Source organism: Ahaetulla prasina, chromosome 16 (assembly GCF_028640845.1).
Source record: "Ahaetulla prasina isolate Xishuangbanna chromosome 16, ASM2864084v1, whole genome shotgun sequence".
Lineage (NCBI taxonomy): Eukaryota > Metazoa > Chordata > Lepidosauria > Squamata > Colubridae > Ahaetulla > Ahaetulla prasina.
The window spans coordinates 9,552,566-9,569,891 of record NC_080554.1 but is presented as its reverse complement, the minus strand read 5'-3'; the positions used below and the strand labels follow the sequence as shown (position 1 = coordinate 9,569,891).

Genomic DNA, 17,326 nt, shown 5'->3' with positions numbered 1-17,326 from the left:
AAATTAAGAGAGTTGGAAGGGACCTTGTAGGTCATCTAGTCCAACCCCCTCCCCTCCGCCCAAGCAGGAGACCCTACACCATTTCTGACAGATGGCAGTCCAATCTATTTTTGAAAGCCTCCAGTGATGAAGCTCCCATAACTTCTGAAGGCAACATTTGTTCCATGGGTTGATAGTTCTCATGGTCAGAAAATTTCTCCTTATTTCCAGGTTGAATCTCTCCTTGTTCGGTTTCCATCCATTATTCCTTGTCTGGCTTTCGGGTGCTTTGGAAAATAGCTTGACCCCCTTCCTCCTCTCTGTGGCAGACCCTCAAGTATTGGAAGACTGCTATCCTCTCTCCCCTGGTCCTTCTCTTCCCTAGACTAGTATTTTTTAGTATTTAGTATTTTTGTATCTTGGCAGTGTATCTTTAGTATTTTGTATCCTGGCAGTGGCGCAGTGGTTAGAGTGTAGAGATGTAGTACTACAACTGCTGACTGCCGACTGACTGCAATTTGGCAGTTCGAATCTCATCAGGCTCAAGTTTGACTCAGCCTTCCATCCTTCCGAGGTGGGTAAAATGAGGACCCAGATTGTTGGGGGCAAGAGGCTGACTCTGTAAACCGCTTAGAGAGGGTTGGAAAAGTACTGTGAAGTGGGATATAAGTCTAAGGGCTATGGCTTTGTCTCTATGTCTGTCTGTCTATTATCTCTATCTATCTATCTATCTATCTATCTATCTATCTATCTATCTATCTATCTATCTATCTATCTATCTATCTATCTATCTATCTATCATCCATCCATCTATATCTATCTAAGAGCTATGGTGGCACAGTGATTAAAACGCAGTGTTGCAGGCTAACTATGCCCACAGTCAGCAGTTCAATCCTGACCGGCTCAAGGTTCATTCAGCCTTCCATCCTTCCGAAGTGGGTAAAATGAGGACCCAGATTGTTGGGCGCAAGAGGCCGACTCTATAAACCGCTTAGAGAGGGCTGTAAAATCACTGTGAAGCAATATATACGTCTTAAGTGCTATTGTTATTGCTATCTTTTGGGACGGCGCCGATACTGAATAACCTCAAATCTGTTATTTTGTTTACAGGCGTGTCTCTGTCCTCCTTTAAAAAAAAAAAAAAAAAAAAAGACATTACTCGTTTGTACATGCGTCATATCACCTGGTTTCCTTTGACCAATGCAGCCTTTTTTTCATCTCATTCCACACTTTTGTGTAGCTTCTTGAACAGACGGAGGAAAGTCAGACTTTGCTGGAGGCTTCTGACGAAGAGGCGAGCGCGCCGAGTTGCGACCGTCGGGAAACACTGAGTGAGGTGGGAGTTGATTGGCCTGGCGGCCTGTTTTTTTTTTTTTTTTTTTATAAAAAGTTTTATTTTTACAATCATATCGAATAATTCATCCAATGTACAGTTATATACAATTAGTCGGGCTTGCCCAGTCACCACCCCCCTTTTTAACACTCTTCCCTCTTCTACCTTCTTCTGCTTTCCAGACCTTCCTCTCCTTCTCTTATCTACATCCTCTCCTCCCTCCACCCTACACCTTCCTTCTCCCTCTTCTACCCCTCTTCCTTCCTCTTCTCCTCTTTCCTATCTCCTACTCTCTCCTCTTTTCTCCCTCCTCACCGTTCTAAAATGGTAACTAGGCAGACCCGACCCTACATTAATTATATTTATACATCTTCAATAATCCCTGTACATTAACCATCACTCCATCTCTACCAAACCCCCCCCAATTCCCCTCCTCCTTACCCCCCACCCCCCACCCCGACTTCCCAGAACAAAATGCAGGGTATCAAAACTAACAATCATAATCTAAAATAATTCCTAAATTATAATCTCTAGTCTCTCCACACTTAATCACACTCTCAATTCCCCTCTCCTTCAGAAATATATCTAATACAAAATATTTCCTAAATTTACTCATATGCTATTCGATATTTTTTTATCTGATACTTATTTTGAATATAATCAATCCACATTTTCCATTCTAAAATATATTTTTCTAGTGTATAGTCTTTCAAGAAAGACTGGCGGCCTGTTTTTTAAGGGTCCTTGGGCGTGGGGGTGGTGGTGGTACGATGCTACTAAATTCTAGAGCAGTGATGGCGAATCTTTTCGGCACCGAGGGCCGAAAAGGTTGCGTGGAAACATCACGCGCATGCGCCTGCTCGTCAGGGCCACACTGCGGAAAAGCTGAACCTCCGGGTTCTAGCGTGCATGCACGGCCGACAATCAGCTGGCTGACGCGCATATGCACACTGGTTTTTGGCACTGCCACGCACGCAAATTGCACAGCTGATTGTCGTGCATGCGTGACATAGGTTCGCCATCACTGGACTACTGCAACGCTCTCTACATGGGGCTCCCCTTGAAGAGCACCCGAAGGCTCCAACTGGTTCAGAATGCGGCAGCGCGGGTGATAGAGGGAACGACTCATTGCTCCCATATAACACCTGCCTTGCGCAGGCTGCACTGGCTTCCGGTGGTCTTTCGGGTGCAATTCAAGGTGTTAGTTACCACCTTTAAAGCGCTCCATGGCATAGGACCGGGTTACTTACGGGACCGCCTGCTGCTACCGGCAACTTCCCATCGACCATAGGGAGGGTCTCCTCAGGGTGCCGTCGGCCAGACAATGTCGGCTGGCGACACCCAGGGGGAGGGCCTTCTCTGTGGGGGCACCAACCCTCTGGAACGAGCTACCACCAGGTATCCGCCAACTCCCTGATCTTCGGACCTTTCGACGCGAGCTGAAAACTTTTCTGTTCCATCGCGCAGGACTGGCCTAATGGGGTTTTAATAATGGGGTTTTTATTGGTTTTAAGTGTTCAGCCAATTTTAAATTTTCCTTTTAAAACTGGTTTTAATTTTTGTATTAATTGTTTTACTTTGGCTGTAAACCGCCCTGAGTCCTTTGGGAGAAGGGCGGTATAGAAATTTAAACAATCAATCAATCAATCAATCAATCAATCAATCAATCAATCACAGTTCTTTTACTTTGGCTGTAAACCGCCCTGAGTCCTTTGGGAGAAGGGCGGTATAGAAATTTAAACAATCAATCAATCAATCACGGTTCTAGAGAATTGCTTGGATGGTCCTTCAAGAATAGGTGAAGTTGGTTGTGTTTGAAGCTTAGCCCCACTTAATGGCGTGAAGATTAGTGACCTGCAAGGATTTATGCGTTTACAATCCCATGTATGCCACACAGAAGTTACAGGTTGACAGGAGGAAATAACTCCAGTTCTTTTGTCATTACTCTACTAGTGTTCCTCCCCTTCCCTTCCCTCCCCTCCCCTTCTCCCTTCTTCTCTCTTCTCCCTTCTTCTCCTTTCTCTCTTCTCCCTCCTCTTTTTTCCCTTCTTCCCCTTCCCCTTCTCCTTTCTTCTCTTCTCTCTTCTCCCTTCTTCTCCTTTCTTTCTTCTCCCTTCTCCCGTCTTCCCCTTCTCCCTTCTTCCCCTTCTTCTCCCTTTAGCCTTTTCTTCTGTTTCTCTCCCCTCCCTTCCCCTCTCCCATCCCATCCCTCCCAAGGAGACACCCATCAACGGGCATTTCCCTTCTGGGCTTCAAACCCAGGCTGTTTACATATTAGGTAGATGTATTAACTTCTAAGCCACGGGCTGTCCTAGTTTTGTCGGCTACACCAGGGGAGAGATTAAGTGTTTTTTATCAGGGCAACCTGGTCTACCCAAATATGGGACGGAGCATACTGCTTCCGCTTAAAAAACTATTATTACAGAGTCTTTCTCTTTGGCCAGTGTTGGTGGCTATCCTCAACTTATCCTGTCTCTAGATTGATGGACAGGTGTCGTACACGTTTCCTTTCCACCAGCCAAAGACCAAGGCATTTTCCCCTCCCTCCCTCCCCCCCTCTTTCCATCAGATCATTCCTTTGGATTCTTTGGATCAACCCTACAAGACTCGGAACCCAGCGGAGTTTGAACCCGAGCCGGTCGCCAGCAAATACTTTGAAGAGAGCCCAGCGGCCAAGATTTGTGATACTCTGGAAGACAATCCTTCGCCCGTGTGCTTCCTGAAGGCAAGTGGAGCGGCAGAATTTGGATCTCGGTGAGTGAGCATCTCAAGACATAGCCATTTCTACCTTAATGTATTTTCTATTCTTCTTATTGTCTTCTTCCTTTATTTCCAATTTCCTTTTTTATTCTCTAACCATTGGTAAAATGCTTCCCGTATCATATAACGATCAGTTTGTTCTTTCTCTTTTAATTGCCAGTGTTTGTCTATTCATTTCTGCACATTCTAATAGTTTCGTAATCACCATCTCTTCGCCTTCCCAATAGTGTGTGTATACAATTCCAGCTGCTGTTAATACATGAATGATTAAATTATGTATTTTTCTTTGTCATAACTTTCAGATAAGAATAAAATGGCCATTGATAACATGGGTATGATGAGAATAACCCTGTTTAATGTTACTATTGTATTTTTATTAGAAGATAAGTTATGAAGGAAATGAAGAGTTGCACAAGGTATAATTGTTCATTGTATATAATTTGTGGATGTTGCAGAGAAATATTTGTACCCAGATGACACACTACGTAAGGCGAGATGAAATGTTTATGTTTTTTTAAATGGAAAATAAATTCATTCATTCATTCATTCATTCATTCATTCATTCATTCTATCTATCTATCTATCTATCTATCTATCTATCTATCTATCTATCTATCTATCTATCTATATCATCTATATCTCTGTCTATCTGTGTCTGTCTGTCTGTCTATCTATCTATCTATCTATCTATCTATCTATCTATCTATCTATCATCTATTTGTCTGCCTGTGTCTGTCTGTCTGTCTGTCTGTCTGTCTCTCTCTCTCTCTGTCTCTCTCTCTCTGTCTCTCTCTCTCTCTCTCTCTCTCTCTCTCTCTCTCTCTATATATATATATATATATATCTATCTATCTGTCTGTCTGTCTATCTGTCTGTCTCTCTCTCTATATATATATATATATAGTCTCATTCGTCATCTTCAGGCTTCAGCTTCGTGCTTCTTGCTCCCAGAAGCACCCTCAGAAAACAAATATATATGTATATATATATATATATATATCATCTATATCTCAGTCTATCTGTGTCTGTCTGTCTGTCTGTCTGTCTGTCTGTCTATCTATCTATCTATCTATCTATCTATCTATCTATCTATCTATCTATCTATCTATCTATCTATCTCTATCATCTGTTATATTTGTCTGCCTCTGTCTGTCTGTCTGTCTGTCTGTCTGTCTGTCTGTCTATCTATCTATCTATCTATCTATCTATCTATCTATCTATCTATCTATCTATCTACACACATACAGTGTTTCCCCGAAAATAAGACATCCCCTGATGATAAGCCCTCCCCCAAAAATAAGCCCTCCCCGAAAATAAGCCCTTCCTGAAAATATTTAAATGCATGCACAGCTGGTCCCCACCATTTCCTCTGGTTAGGGTTAGGGAAACAGATGTGGAAATCAGGTAAGACGGCAAGAGGAGCCCCATCTTGCTCCACATGCCCGAAAATAATAAGACCTCCCCGAAAATAAGGCCAAGCACTTATTTCGAGGTTCAAAAAATATAAGACAGGGTCTTATTTCCAGGGAAACACGGTGTGTGTGTGTGTGTGTGTATGTATATATATATATAATCAGCTAGCCATACCCTTCTGGAATTTGAACCTGGGCTTGGTTGCATATTAGGCAGATGTATTAACCACTAAGCCACAGGTTCTCTTCCCTTTGTCAGTTGTATCAGGGGAAAGATTAAGTGGGTTTTTTCCTATCGAATCAACCTGGTCTACCCAAATATGGGAGGGAGCATACTTCTTCCCTTTCGCCTTTCAGCCCCAATCCAGGAGCCCTCACAGGCAGTTGCTTACACGATAAACTATTTTGTATTAAATTTATATTTACTGACAAAGAAATAAAGGGAGACTAGTATAGATCTAGTTCAAGCTGTTTAGCTCTCATCAGCTAGCCTGACCCTTTGTCAGTACAGCTGACAAAGCGAGGAGAACCTGTGGCTTAGTGGTTAATACATCTGCCTAATATGCAAGCAAACCCAGGTTCGAATCCCAGAAGGGTATGGCTAGCTGATGAGAGCTAAATAGCTTGAAATAGATCTATACTAGTCTCCCTTTATTTCTTTGTCAGTAAATGTAAATTTAATGTCCTCCTTCTGAAGGAAGCCGTTGCATTTTAAAGACAAAGGGAGATAATTGCCCTCTCTCTAATTTACCTGGGAGAAATTATGCTAGCTGCCTTCGGAAAGGTTTCAGCCCTTCTTGCAATTAAGTCATTAGGAGACGTGGAGTTTTGCTCCATTGTCAGTCTTCGTTTATGGAGCGAATTTCCTTCCTGGCGATTCGGGGTGTGTGGTGGTGGGGGGAAGATGCTTCCTCTGGGGGGGGGGGGCGAGCAGGTGAGACCACCCATGTCAAACGATGCCTTTGAAAAAGACGCTCCAGGCCTATAAAAAGTTTGTTCATCTCCGAATGAGGAAGAATTGCAAGCTAAGGAAATGAGTTTCTCTTTTTGTCTGGAGAGATTGCAGACCGCTAAGGTTCTGCTGTGCAAACTTCTGATCACAGCTGAGGCTGAAGTTTCTCTCACTAAGCGAGGCCGTCGCTAAACAAGCTTTGCCTCATCTTATTACTTTTCTCGCTCAAGTTGTTAAGTGGATCGCTGTGGTTGTTACTGGAATTGGGGTTTTTTCCCCCCCAGCTTTTAAAAAGTTTTTTATTATATATAAAAGAGATTTCCATTCCATTTCTAGTTTTAACAGTGTGTTGTCTGAGTACAAATAAATTTGAGAAATAATAATCATAATATTCACAGTAATATCCATCACATTGGTGTTAATCTCATAGTAATCCTAATATTTAATATTTAAATATATTTAAATATTTAATATTTAAAAAGATCTTCTTTATGCAATTAGTCCTTCTCTTGTATTTCCCATATTTCTAACTTCTATTTTTATTGGTGAGCCATTGATAAAATAAGTCCCATGTTTAAAAGTACTCAGTTTCTTCTTTTCCCTTAATTTTAAGCGTTAATCTATCCATTTCTGCACATTCTAATATTTTTTTAATTACAATTTCCTCTGTTGGGATCACTTCACTTTTCCATTATTGTGCAAATACAATTCTAGCTGCAGTTAAGACATGTAAAATTAAGTCAGTAATTTATTATACCCGCGTTTCCCTGAAAATAAGACCGGGTCTTATAAGAACAATTAAGAAAACAGGGTCGACTTGGGAGTAAGGCTTGGAGATGATTGGCCCCTCCCATAAGATATAAAAGAGGAGCGAACAGGTTGTGAGCTTTTGCAGGAAGCAATTAGTTAATGTGGTCAGTTAAAGCTTTGGAAAGTTCTGTTTGACTCTGTGCTAAGTTTGGTCTTGCTCTGCGTTTGGCAATTAGTTCTCTGGCAGCATTCCAAGGGAGATAAGGTGGGTGTTTATAAACATTCCCCTGAAAGACTGTTTGAGAAGCCTTTTGGACTGTGAATGGCAATAATTCACAGCCGTATGAATAAAAGAGGTTTGCCAGGGCTAAGACTGTACTGTGTGCTTTCTAAGGAAACCCAGGTCAGAACATTATTTTGGAAAAACAGCAAAGTTATTTTGGTGCCTCTGGAGCGCTTTTGGTTCCTCTCTGCCCTCTGTCCCTCCAAAAACCTGCCCGACTGTGATAAGTGAGAAAATAATTCCCATTTTCTAGGGGAAAACAGCAGCTTCCATCAAACGGGGTTTTTTTTTTTGACCAGCCTGCTATTTTATTTTTAAACTCTCGCCAAATTATACGTAATCATTTCTCGATAACGGTCGGATTAAGTTTGTTTCTGAATCTCTGTTATTATTATTTCTTTTTTTAAAAAAGCAAATCCTACTGTTTTTGCTAATCTTCCGCCCTCTCATCTGACTCTCTTTGAGGTGGTTGACATGAATAAAAAAAGGAATTCATTCCAGCTTTATGATGAGGCCTGGAAACTGTTTTTGCAACCGGTGAATTTGTTTTCTTAGAAATGTTTTTTTTTGTTGTTATTTTTCTCCCTCCGTTCCTCCTCCCGTCTCGGCTCTCTGCATAAAGAAGCAGTCAAGGACAGAGCAAAACTGCAAACGAGCCGTTAGAGCCTCAAAAGATCGCTGATCGAGACAGTTTAAGCGATGATCTGGAGGATAAAGAGGCTGGGGATCTTAAGCAGCTGATTATTCAGCTGAGAGCTGAACTCGAACAGCTTATGCAAGCCAACAACTCCCTGAAGCAACAAGGTGAGCCACAACCCACCCCTGGCCAAGAGGACGTCGAAAGCGCAGGCGAGTTGAACGTGGAGACCGAATCGTCAAAAGTGGAAGTGAAGGACACGGCTACCCAAACGATGACCGGGTCATTGGGGGGCGCCGCGAGGCCGAAGCACGAAGGCAAAAGGACGACGGTCTCTAAAGATGGAGCCGTCCCCCAATCTTCTCGGTTTGACCAGGATTGCCGGCAGAGGTACGTCTCGGCTAAGAACGATCCGCAGAAGGCTGTCCTTCCAGTCGGCAAAGTAAACAAAGTGAGTATCGATGGAAGGAGAATCCTTTGTCGGTCAGGGTTGAAACGAGGGGGTCCTTGGTGCTCTCTGAGCTTGGTGGTTTTCTTGCGGATGTCTCATCATCAAACTAGGGAACATCATCAGTGCTAGAAGAGAGTGGGGTTTGCAGAAAGGAGGAGGAGGAGGAAGAGTCATCCCTGGTGCTCTCTGAGCTTGCTGATTTTCTTGGAGACATCTCATTACCAAACTAGGGAACATCATCAGTGCTAGAAGAGAGTAGGGTTTGCCGAAAGGAGGAGGAGGAGGAGGAGGAGGAGTCATCTTTGGTGCTCTCTGAGCTTGCTGGTTTTCTTACAGGCATCTGATTATCAAACTAAAGAACATCATCAGTGCTAGAAGAGAGTAGGGTTTGCAGAAAGGAGGAGGAGGAGGAGGAGGAGGAGGAGGAGAAGTCATCTTTGGTGTTCTCTGAGCTTGGTGGTTTTCTTGTGGACGTCTTATCACCAAACTAGGGAACATCATCAGTGCTAGAAGAGAGTAGGGTTTGCAGAAAGGAAAAGGTGGAAAAGGAGGAGGAGGAGGAGTCATCCCTGGTGCTCTCTGAGCTCGGTGGTTTTCTTGTGGATGTTTCATTACCACACTAGAGAACATCATCAGTATTGGAAGGGAATGGAAATTGCTAATCCAGAGAGCAAACCCCACTCCCTGCTCTAGCTCTGATGATGTTACCTAGTTTGGTAATGAAACGTCTGCAGGAAAACAGTAGTAGTAGTGCTCTCTTGAGATTGGTGGTTTTCTTGCAAATGTTTCGTTACCCAACTAGGTGACATCATGACGGGGTAACCTCAGCAGTGCTAAAAAGGAACTGGGTTTGTGTAGAGGAGAAGGAGGAGGAGAGGAGGGAAGGATTGTGGGGTCTTTGGTACTTTCTGAGCTGGGTGGTTTTCTTGTAGACATTTCATTTACCCAACTAGGTAGCATCATCAGTGGCAGAAGGGAGTAGGGTTTGCAGAGAGGAGGAGGAGGAGGGCTGTGGGGTCCTTGGTGCCTTGCTGAGCTTGGTGGTTTTCTTGCAGACGTTTCATGACCCAACTAAATAACGTCATCAGCCCTAGTGAGTACATGGCAACTATAGAGTACGCGGAAGAGGAAAAAGAGGAGATCCTTGATCCCTGATCTGGTTGTGTTGGTGCTAGAAGCGCCTACTTAAGGAAAGGGCCCATAACTCTACTTGGCCTCGTTTGCTCTTCATGAACCTGGGCTTCTTTTAGTGTCTTCTTCTGTCAAGAAGACACGAAAACCACATTTTGCTCTCTGGCCCAACTCGGCTAAACACATTCAGGCATGGTGAGAAACGGAGACCTGGCCTGAAGCTGGTGGGACGGTCGCCACCTTTCCATGAGCCCTGGTTTGCTCAGCCACCTTTGATGGACATCCTGAAAGATCTGCAGAAGTTCAGGTCTTACCCTAGACCAGGGGTCACCAACCTTTCGGACCTCAGGGACCATTAAATTCATAATTTCAAATCCCGCGGACCACTAATATGATCTGCTTAATGACTATCTGGGTGGGCGTGGCCAACTTGATGTTACGTCGAGCGGCGCCTCGCCAGCGTCTACTTGCCCCTCCCCTCCCAACCCCTGATCCCTCCCCGCCCGGGCTCCTTAGGGCCCCAAGAGGAAGCAGTTGTTGGAGCTAAGCAGCCACCACGAGAAAGAGTTGGCAAAACAGCTCAGTTCAAATTGAATCTGGCCGAGAAGGAGGCTCAGCAGAAGCACCTCACTGAGGACTAGGAGCATAGGCTTTCCAAGCAGAGGGAAGACCTGTGGGAGTGCAAGGCCAGGGCCCGGCGTGTGGAGGCTCAGCAGGCTGAGATGGTCAGCCAGTTCCAGGCCATGATGCAGTCCCACTGGAACAAGGCCCTCCGGCTCTTTGCCACCAGTGGTACTTCCCTCCAGCCTTCGCCCAAAGCCCCACACCAGGAGGCCGAAGCAGACCCCAAGTCAGAATTTATGCCCCCCTCCAACCCACACAAAGAGACCCCAAAGGGGGAGACTCTCTGCAGCAACACAAACATTCACTGCAAGTATCCGCCCCAGGACCCCTGATTTAGTGCAATATAAAAAAATGCAAATAATTTGTCTGCGAACCACCAACATTTTCTCGTGGGCCACCAGTTGGCGACCGCTGCCGTAGCGGGCCATTTCTATTTGGACTAGCGGTATGTCTAGTTTAATGAAAAGAAGGACTAGGGGAGACAGGATAGCAGTGTTCCAATACCTCAGGGGTTGCCACAAAGAAGAGGGAGTCAAACTATTCTCCAAAGCACCTGAAGGCAGGACAAGAAGCAATGGGTGGAAACTAATCAAGGAGAGAAGCAACATGGAACTAAGGAGAAATTTCCTGACAGTGAGAACAATTAACCAGTGAAACTACTTGCCTCCAGAAGTTGTGAATGCTCCAACACTGGAAATTTTTAAGAAGATGTTGGATAACCATTTGTCTGAAATGGTGTAGGGTTTCCTGCCTGGGCAGGGGGTTGGAGTAGAAGACCTCCAAGGTCCCTTCCAACTCTGTTGTTGTTGTTGTTATTATTTTTCCTTCTCTTTCCCTGTCCCTTCTCACCCCTTACTCACTGAGTAACTGAGGCCAAGAGATGCCTCTTCCCAGAGAGTGGGTCTTCCAGCGGTTTATTTTTTTGTCTCACCACTCCCCACCTAGAAGAAATCCTGAAGCAGTTGGAGTAACGTTGCTTCTAGCTATTACGGTCTTGTAGCCATTATTCTCCATTACAGCTAATCAGTCACTGGTGGAGCATTCTTCCCGAACATCCTTAATGCCCAGAAATAACCAGTAATTTTCATAGTTATCGCAACATTCAGGGGTAATTTCTTAAGTTAATGAGGCGTGGGGGGGTGCCGACGTGCTTCCTTAATCATTTTAAAAAAATCTTTCTGGTAGGAAGGGCTGGTAGGAAAAAAAAAAGGGAAGGAAGGAGAAAGCTAGGTAGGAAGAACTAGACTTTAAAAATCTATAGACGTCCCGTTTGCTCAACCTACAGGGAAGTCGGTCCTTCTGCCGCAGTGGAACCCCAAATATCCCCTCAATAGGCAAGAGAGGGAAGCGAACTCTTGCCCCGTTTTACGACCTTTCTAGGCCACAGCTGTTAAGGGAATCACTGCAGTTGCGCAGTTAGTAACAGGGTTGTTAAGTGAATCTGCCTTCCCCTCGAAAGGTCACAATATGAGTCAGTTGCCAAATATTTGAACGTCCATTGTGTGACCATGGGCAACAGTCAGAACAGAATAGAGTAGAGTAGAGTAGAATAGAATAGAATAGAATAGAATATGAAATAATGAATAGAGTAGAATGGAATGGAATGGAATGGAATGGAATGGAATAGAATTAAGGATAGGATAGGATAGGATAGGATAGGGTAGGATAGGATAGGATAGGATAGGATAGGATAGGATAGGATAGGGAAGGGAAGGGAAGGGAAGGGAAGGGAAGGGAACTGAATAGAATAATATAGAAATAGAATAAAATAAGAAAAAATAAGACCAGACCAGACCAGAACAGAACAGAATTAATAGAATATAATTCTTTCTTGCCCAAGTGTGATTGGACACACAAGGAATTTGTCTCTGGTGAATAAGCTGTCAATATACATGCAAGCAATAAGTGATAATCATGATCATAATAATAAAATCATAGCTACAGCAATAGCACTTAGACTTATATACCGCTTCACAGTGCTTTTACAGCCCCCTCTAAGCGGTTTACAGAGTCAGCTTCTTGCCCCCAACAATCTGGGTCCTCATTTTACCCACCTCGGAAGGATGGAAGGCTGAGTCCACCTTGAGCCAGTCAGGATCAAACTCCTGGCAGTGAGCAGAGTTAGCCAGCAATATTGCATTTTAACCACTGTACCACCATGGATGGAAGGAAGGAAGGAAGGAAGGAAGGAAGGAAGGAAGGAAGGAAGGAAGGAAGGAAGGAAGGAAGGAAGGAAGGAAGGAAAATAGCAATTGCACTTAGACTTATATGCCACTTCACAGTGCTTTTACAGCCCTCTCTACACGGTTTACAGAGTCAGCCTGTGGCCCCCAACAATCTGGGTCCTCATTTTACCCACCTCGGAAAAATGGAAAGCCGAGTCAACCTTGAGACTGGTGAGATTTGAACTGCTGAACTGCAGCTAGCAGTCAGCTCAAGTAGCCTGCAGTACTAACTACTCTAACCACTGTGCAACCTCTGCTCTAATGATAATGATAAATCCCTAGAACACAAGACAAGGAACAATGGATGGAAACTAATCAAGGAGAGAAGCAACCTAGAACTGAGGAAAAATTTCCTGACAGGTAGGACAATTAATGATTAATTAAGAAGTTGTGCGGTGCTTCCATCACTGGAGGTTTTTAAAAAGAGATCAGTCAACCATTTGTCTGAAATGGTGCAGTCTCCTGCTTGAGCAGGGGGTTGGACTAGAAGACCTCCAAAGTCCCTTCCAGCTCTGTTCCAGTTGATTGTTTGAAATGAAATAATATTAATAAAAACAATCAACGTAAATTGGGAGACGACAAACCACCAAGTTTATAGTTGTAAGATGCTAAAAGAGTAGGTAATAGGAAAGATTAACAGAGTTGGAAGGGACCTTGTAGGTCATCTAGTCCAACCCCCTCCACCCAAGCAGGAGATAGATGGCAGTCCAATCTCTTCTTGAAAGCCTCCAGGGATGAAGCTCCCACAACTTCTGAAGGGAACTTCTGTTCCATTGATTGATTGCTCTCACTATCTGGAAATTTCTTCTCAGTTCCAGATTGAATCTCACTGGCCTACTACGTGTTTTTGGTGAGGTTGTAACTTCGAACAGTCGCTAAATGAACTGCCTGTGTTAGAAACACAAAAATCGGAGTGAATTGGTACCCCGTTTTTCTCCCTCTCGGCTTGCCCTGGATTCTATCAGACCGTATTTGATTCTCCAAACTGGGCTCTGTTGACGCGCCGTTAAAATCTTTTCTCGATCTTGTGTTTTTCGTTCAGAGCAACTCTTGCTACCAATCCAAGAAATCGCGCTTGCCTGTTTTGCTGAAGGCCTCCAGGTCCCTGGGGAGCATCTCCCTAATGACCCCACTGCCCAGACCAGACCTCCAGTCTTGTGTCTTCACCCTGGACCAAGGCCTGAAGGGAAGGCCGTTGAGAGAAGAGGCCCACCAAAGCGAGGCTGAGGGTCACGGGTCCCTCCGGAAAGACGTACGAGAAGAAGACAAAAAACCAGGTATGGGAAGATATCTTACAAGGAGACCAACCGTTTCTCTGCCCGGTTCCTGGGTGGGCGTGGCATTTTCACCCTCCCCAAGCTCTGGAGGCTTTTCTCGAGCCTCCAGGAGGGCGAAAACAGCCTCTCCTGGGCTCTGGAGACCCTCCGGAGGATGGAAATGGGCCCATTTTCAGACTTCTGGAACTTCCAGGAGGCCCATTTTTTTTGCCCTCTCCGGACTCCAGAGGCTTTCATCGAGCCTCCAGGAGGGCGAAAACGACCTCCCCCGGGCTCTGGAGGGCAGAAACAGGCCCGTTTCTGGATTTCAAGAACTCTGGAGAGGCCCGTTTTTTGCCCTCCCAGATCCTCTGCATGGGCCCTCCTACTTACCTGGCATCTGCTGCCCACGTGGAGACTCCTGGGAGGGGAGGTGCTGGGGTGGGTGGGATCAGCCAGTCCTTGTAACTACTAGTTCGGCGAACCAGATGTAAAATTAGTATCTGGTTCACCCAAACCGGTCCGAACCAGCTGAATCCTGCCCCTGAGACCAACCCAATTTTCATCTTTTCCTTTCCTTTGGACATATAAGAGGTTGTCCACTAGGACAGAGATCCCCCACCTGTGGGCCACTGCCCGCTACCAGGCCGTAGGCTGTTGGCCACTGGGCTATGGGAGTGGGAGCATCTGCCAGCGCTTGTGGCTTTGTTTGCGTCACGTGCACAATTACTCCCCTGTTCATGCGTGTCCTCACGGTCTTGTTTGTGCATGGATGCATAAAGGCGACCTCTTTCCCCCCCACCCCTCGGTTATTTCCTGGTTTTCCCTAAAAATAAGAGACGACGTAATGCTCAAGAAAGATGACACATCATTGGAATGAGGTGGCATTACGTAGCCCCTTTCTTCCCTTGGTCCCTGGCTGGCACAAAGAAAGGCAGAACCTTAATTTTTTTTGCTAGAAATAAGAGACGACGTCATGTAAAGTTCAGCGGTTCGAATCCCTAGCGCCGCGTAACGGAGTGAGCTCCTGTTCCTTGTCCCAGCTTCTGCCAACCTAGCAGTTCGAAAGCACGTTAAAAATGCAAGTAGGAAAATAGGGAACCACCTTTGATGGGAAGGGAACAGCGTTCCGGGGGCCTTTGGCGTTGAGTCATGCCGGCCACATGACCACGGAGACGTCTTCGGACGGCGCTGGCTCTTCGGCTTTGAAATGGAAATGAGCAGTGCCCCTAGAGGCGGGAATGACTAGCACATATGTGTGAGGGGAGCCTTTACCTTTACCATTTTAATGCCCAACAAAGGCGACATTATTGGAATGTGGCATGACATTGTCCCTGGCATATGTGAATGGGCTAGAAATCGAGGTTTCGCCTAGAAATAAGAGATGATGTAATGCCCAACAGAGATGACATCATTGGAATGCGGCATCACATCACCCTGGCACAGAGCCAAGTGAATGGGCTAGAACTGTGGTGGCAAACGTATGGCACGCGGGCCAGAGGTGGCACACAGTGCCCTTTCTGTGGGCGCGCAAGCCATTGCCCCAGTTCAGTTCCACCACGCATGCGCGCGCATCTCCCACCGGCCAGCTGGTCTTCAGGTCGTTGCTGTGCATGCACGGGGGGCGTGGCGCGTGTAGGGGTGCGTGTGCATGTGGGGGGGGCGCATGCAAGCGGAGCACGGTGGGGCATTTTGCATTTTGGGGGTTTGGGCACGCATTCGCACACACACATATACTTTAGGCACTTGGTCCGGAAAAGGTTAGCTATCATTGGGATAGAAAATTAAATTTTCACTAGAAATAAGAGATGACGTAACGCACAAAAAAGAGGACACATCGTCGGAACGATGTGGCATTACGTAGCATTACCCTTTTCTTCCCTTGGTCCCTTTGTGCCTGGCTGGCACAAAGAAAAGCAGAACCTTAAATTCCTTCCTAGAAATAAGAGACGACGGAATGTCCAACAGATGACAGCATTCGAATGTGGCATTACATCATCCCTGGCACAGAGCCAAGTGAATAGAAGCCTAGAAAGTTAGGTTTTCCCCTAGAAACTAGAGACGACGTAACGCACAAAAAGACGACATCATTGGAAAGTGGGATTACATCGTCCTTGGCACAAAGCCAAGTGAATAGGCCTGTCTCTTGCAATCTCCTGTTAGTTACTACAGTTTCTATAGAGGTTTTAAATCCCATTTTTGTCCAAAAATTTTGAAACCGAAAAACAAACAAACCCCACTGGAGATTTCTCATGAAATAATCAACAAATGTTGTGTTTTATTGTCATTATTTTCATTTTCCCAATACTGGTATTACATTTTACATAGCACACAGGTAAAAAAAATATATAATAAATTTAACAATCGGGTGAAAACTGTAGAAAGAGACTAGAAATACATGCGATTAGGAATATCCACGAAGGGAGGAAAACACAATAAGTAAATATACACAAAGAAAACTTTCCAAGGATGCAGTGAACTTAACTTTTAAATCCCAGTTTAAAACGTCAGTGAAATGTCCCTTTCCCCTCTTCAAATAGGAGAATATAAATTTTAAAAAAACAACCACCTTTTTCTTCCTTTTTCACATTTTATTTACATGATTTAACAATGTCGTTTCCCAGTCACTTAAACTCAATATATCGCCTACCTATTTCTGCAGAAGCATCGGCAGTCCAGCCAAAGGTCTTTGAAGCAGATCCTAACCTGCCCAATATCCAAAGCGCTGGCCAAAGAAACCAGGATCCGAGCATCAGCGACGTGACCCAAATAGGTACCGTTTCCCGAGTTTGAATTCCTGCAGCGCCTACAATTTTTTATTTTTATTTTTTTTGCACAGGTGCAGTTTGCAGGGTGTGCAATTGCTAACCCCACATGCAAGAAAAAGCAAAAAACAAAAAACAAAACACCCCAAACCCAGGTTACAATATTTTCTGTTAAAATAGCCCATCTCACCGTCGATTTTGCGGCCGTTAATTGTTCCTACCTGCCCCCCGCCCCCTCAGTTTGTAGTTCGTTTTGGAAAAACAAGCTTCTGAGAATGAACTTTTATTTTTGACTCGTCAGCGGGATTCATGAAGCCGGTTAAATGTATAATTGAAAGGTGCAGCTTCCCTCTGAGCCGGAAGCGATGGAATTTCTCTGATCCTGCCTGTAATTTTATTTTTAAATGGTCATCGTGTGTCTTCTAACAAGCCCATTTTGTGAGCTACAGATACCTTCCCCCCCCCCCCCGCTGCCCCTCCTGTTTGAATTTCTTGGGAGGTAACTGAACAGCTTAAAGCAGTTTTGTACGTGGGATTAATGATCCGCGGAGTGAACCTGGTATCAAATTTCCCATTCCCTCTTTCCCGACATCAAAGGGACCTCCAAAGTTACTCCCATCAATAATTTCTTCCGTTGCAAAAAAAACGGAATAACAAATAGGCAAGAGAAAGCCGCCGCGTACAAACGCCAGCAAAATTATGCCAGCAAAAAATGCACACGGAGGTTTGCTTTAATTATTTGAAGAACTGCAGGTATTGGGGCCTGAA

The 17,326-nt window shown here is 44.8% G+C and overlaps 1 protein-coding gene across 3 annotated transcripts in view; it reads left to right on the top strand.

Moving 5' to 3' along the window:
* CDK5RAP2 (CDK5 regulatory subunit associated protein 2) overlaps window positions 1-17,326 on the top strand; it is a 106,933-nt gene that overhangs the window by 54,917 nt on the left and 34,690 nt on the right. For 2 of the 3 annotated variants that reach the window (XM_058159129.1, XM_058159127.1), the window contains 5 exons: window positions 1,220-1,315; window positions 3,882-4,066; window positions 8,092-8,557; window positions 13,580-13,814; window positions 16,456-16,566. In XM_058159129.1, the coding sequence (XP_058015112.1) occupies window positions 1,220-1,315; window positions 3,882-4,066; window positions 8,092-8,557; window positions 13,580-13,814; window positions 16,456-16,566 (1,093 nt within the window). The remainder of the gene's footprint in view (window positions 1-1,219; window positions 1,316-3,881; window positions 4,067-8,091; window positions 8,558-13,579; window positions 13,815-16,455; window positions 16,567-17,326) is intronic. The other variant, XM_058159128.1, reaches the window with a different exon arrangement.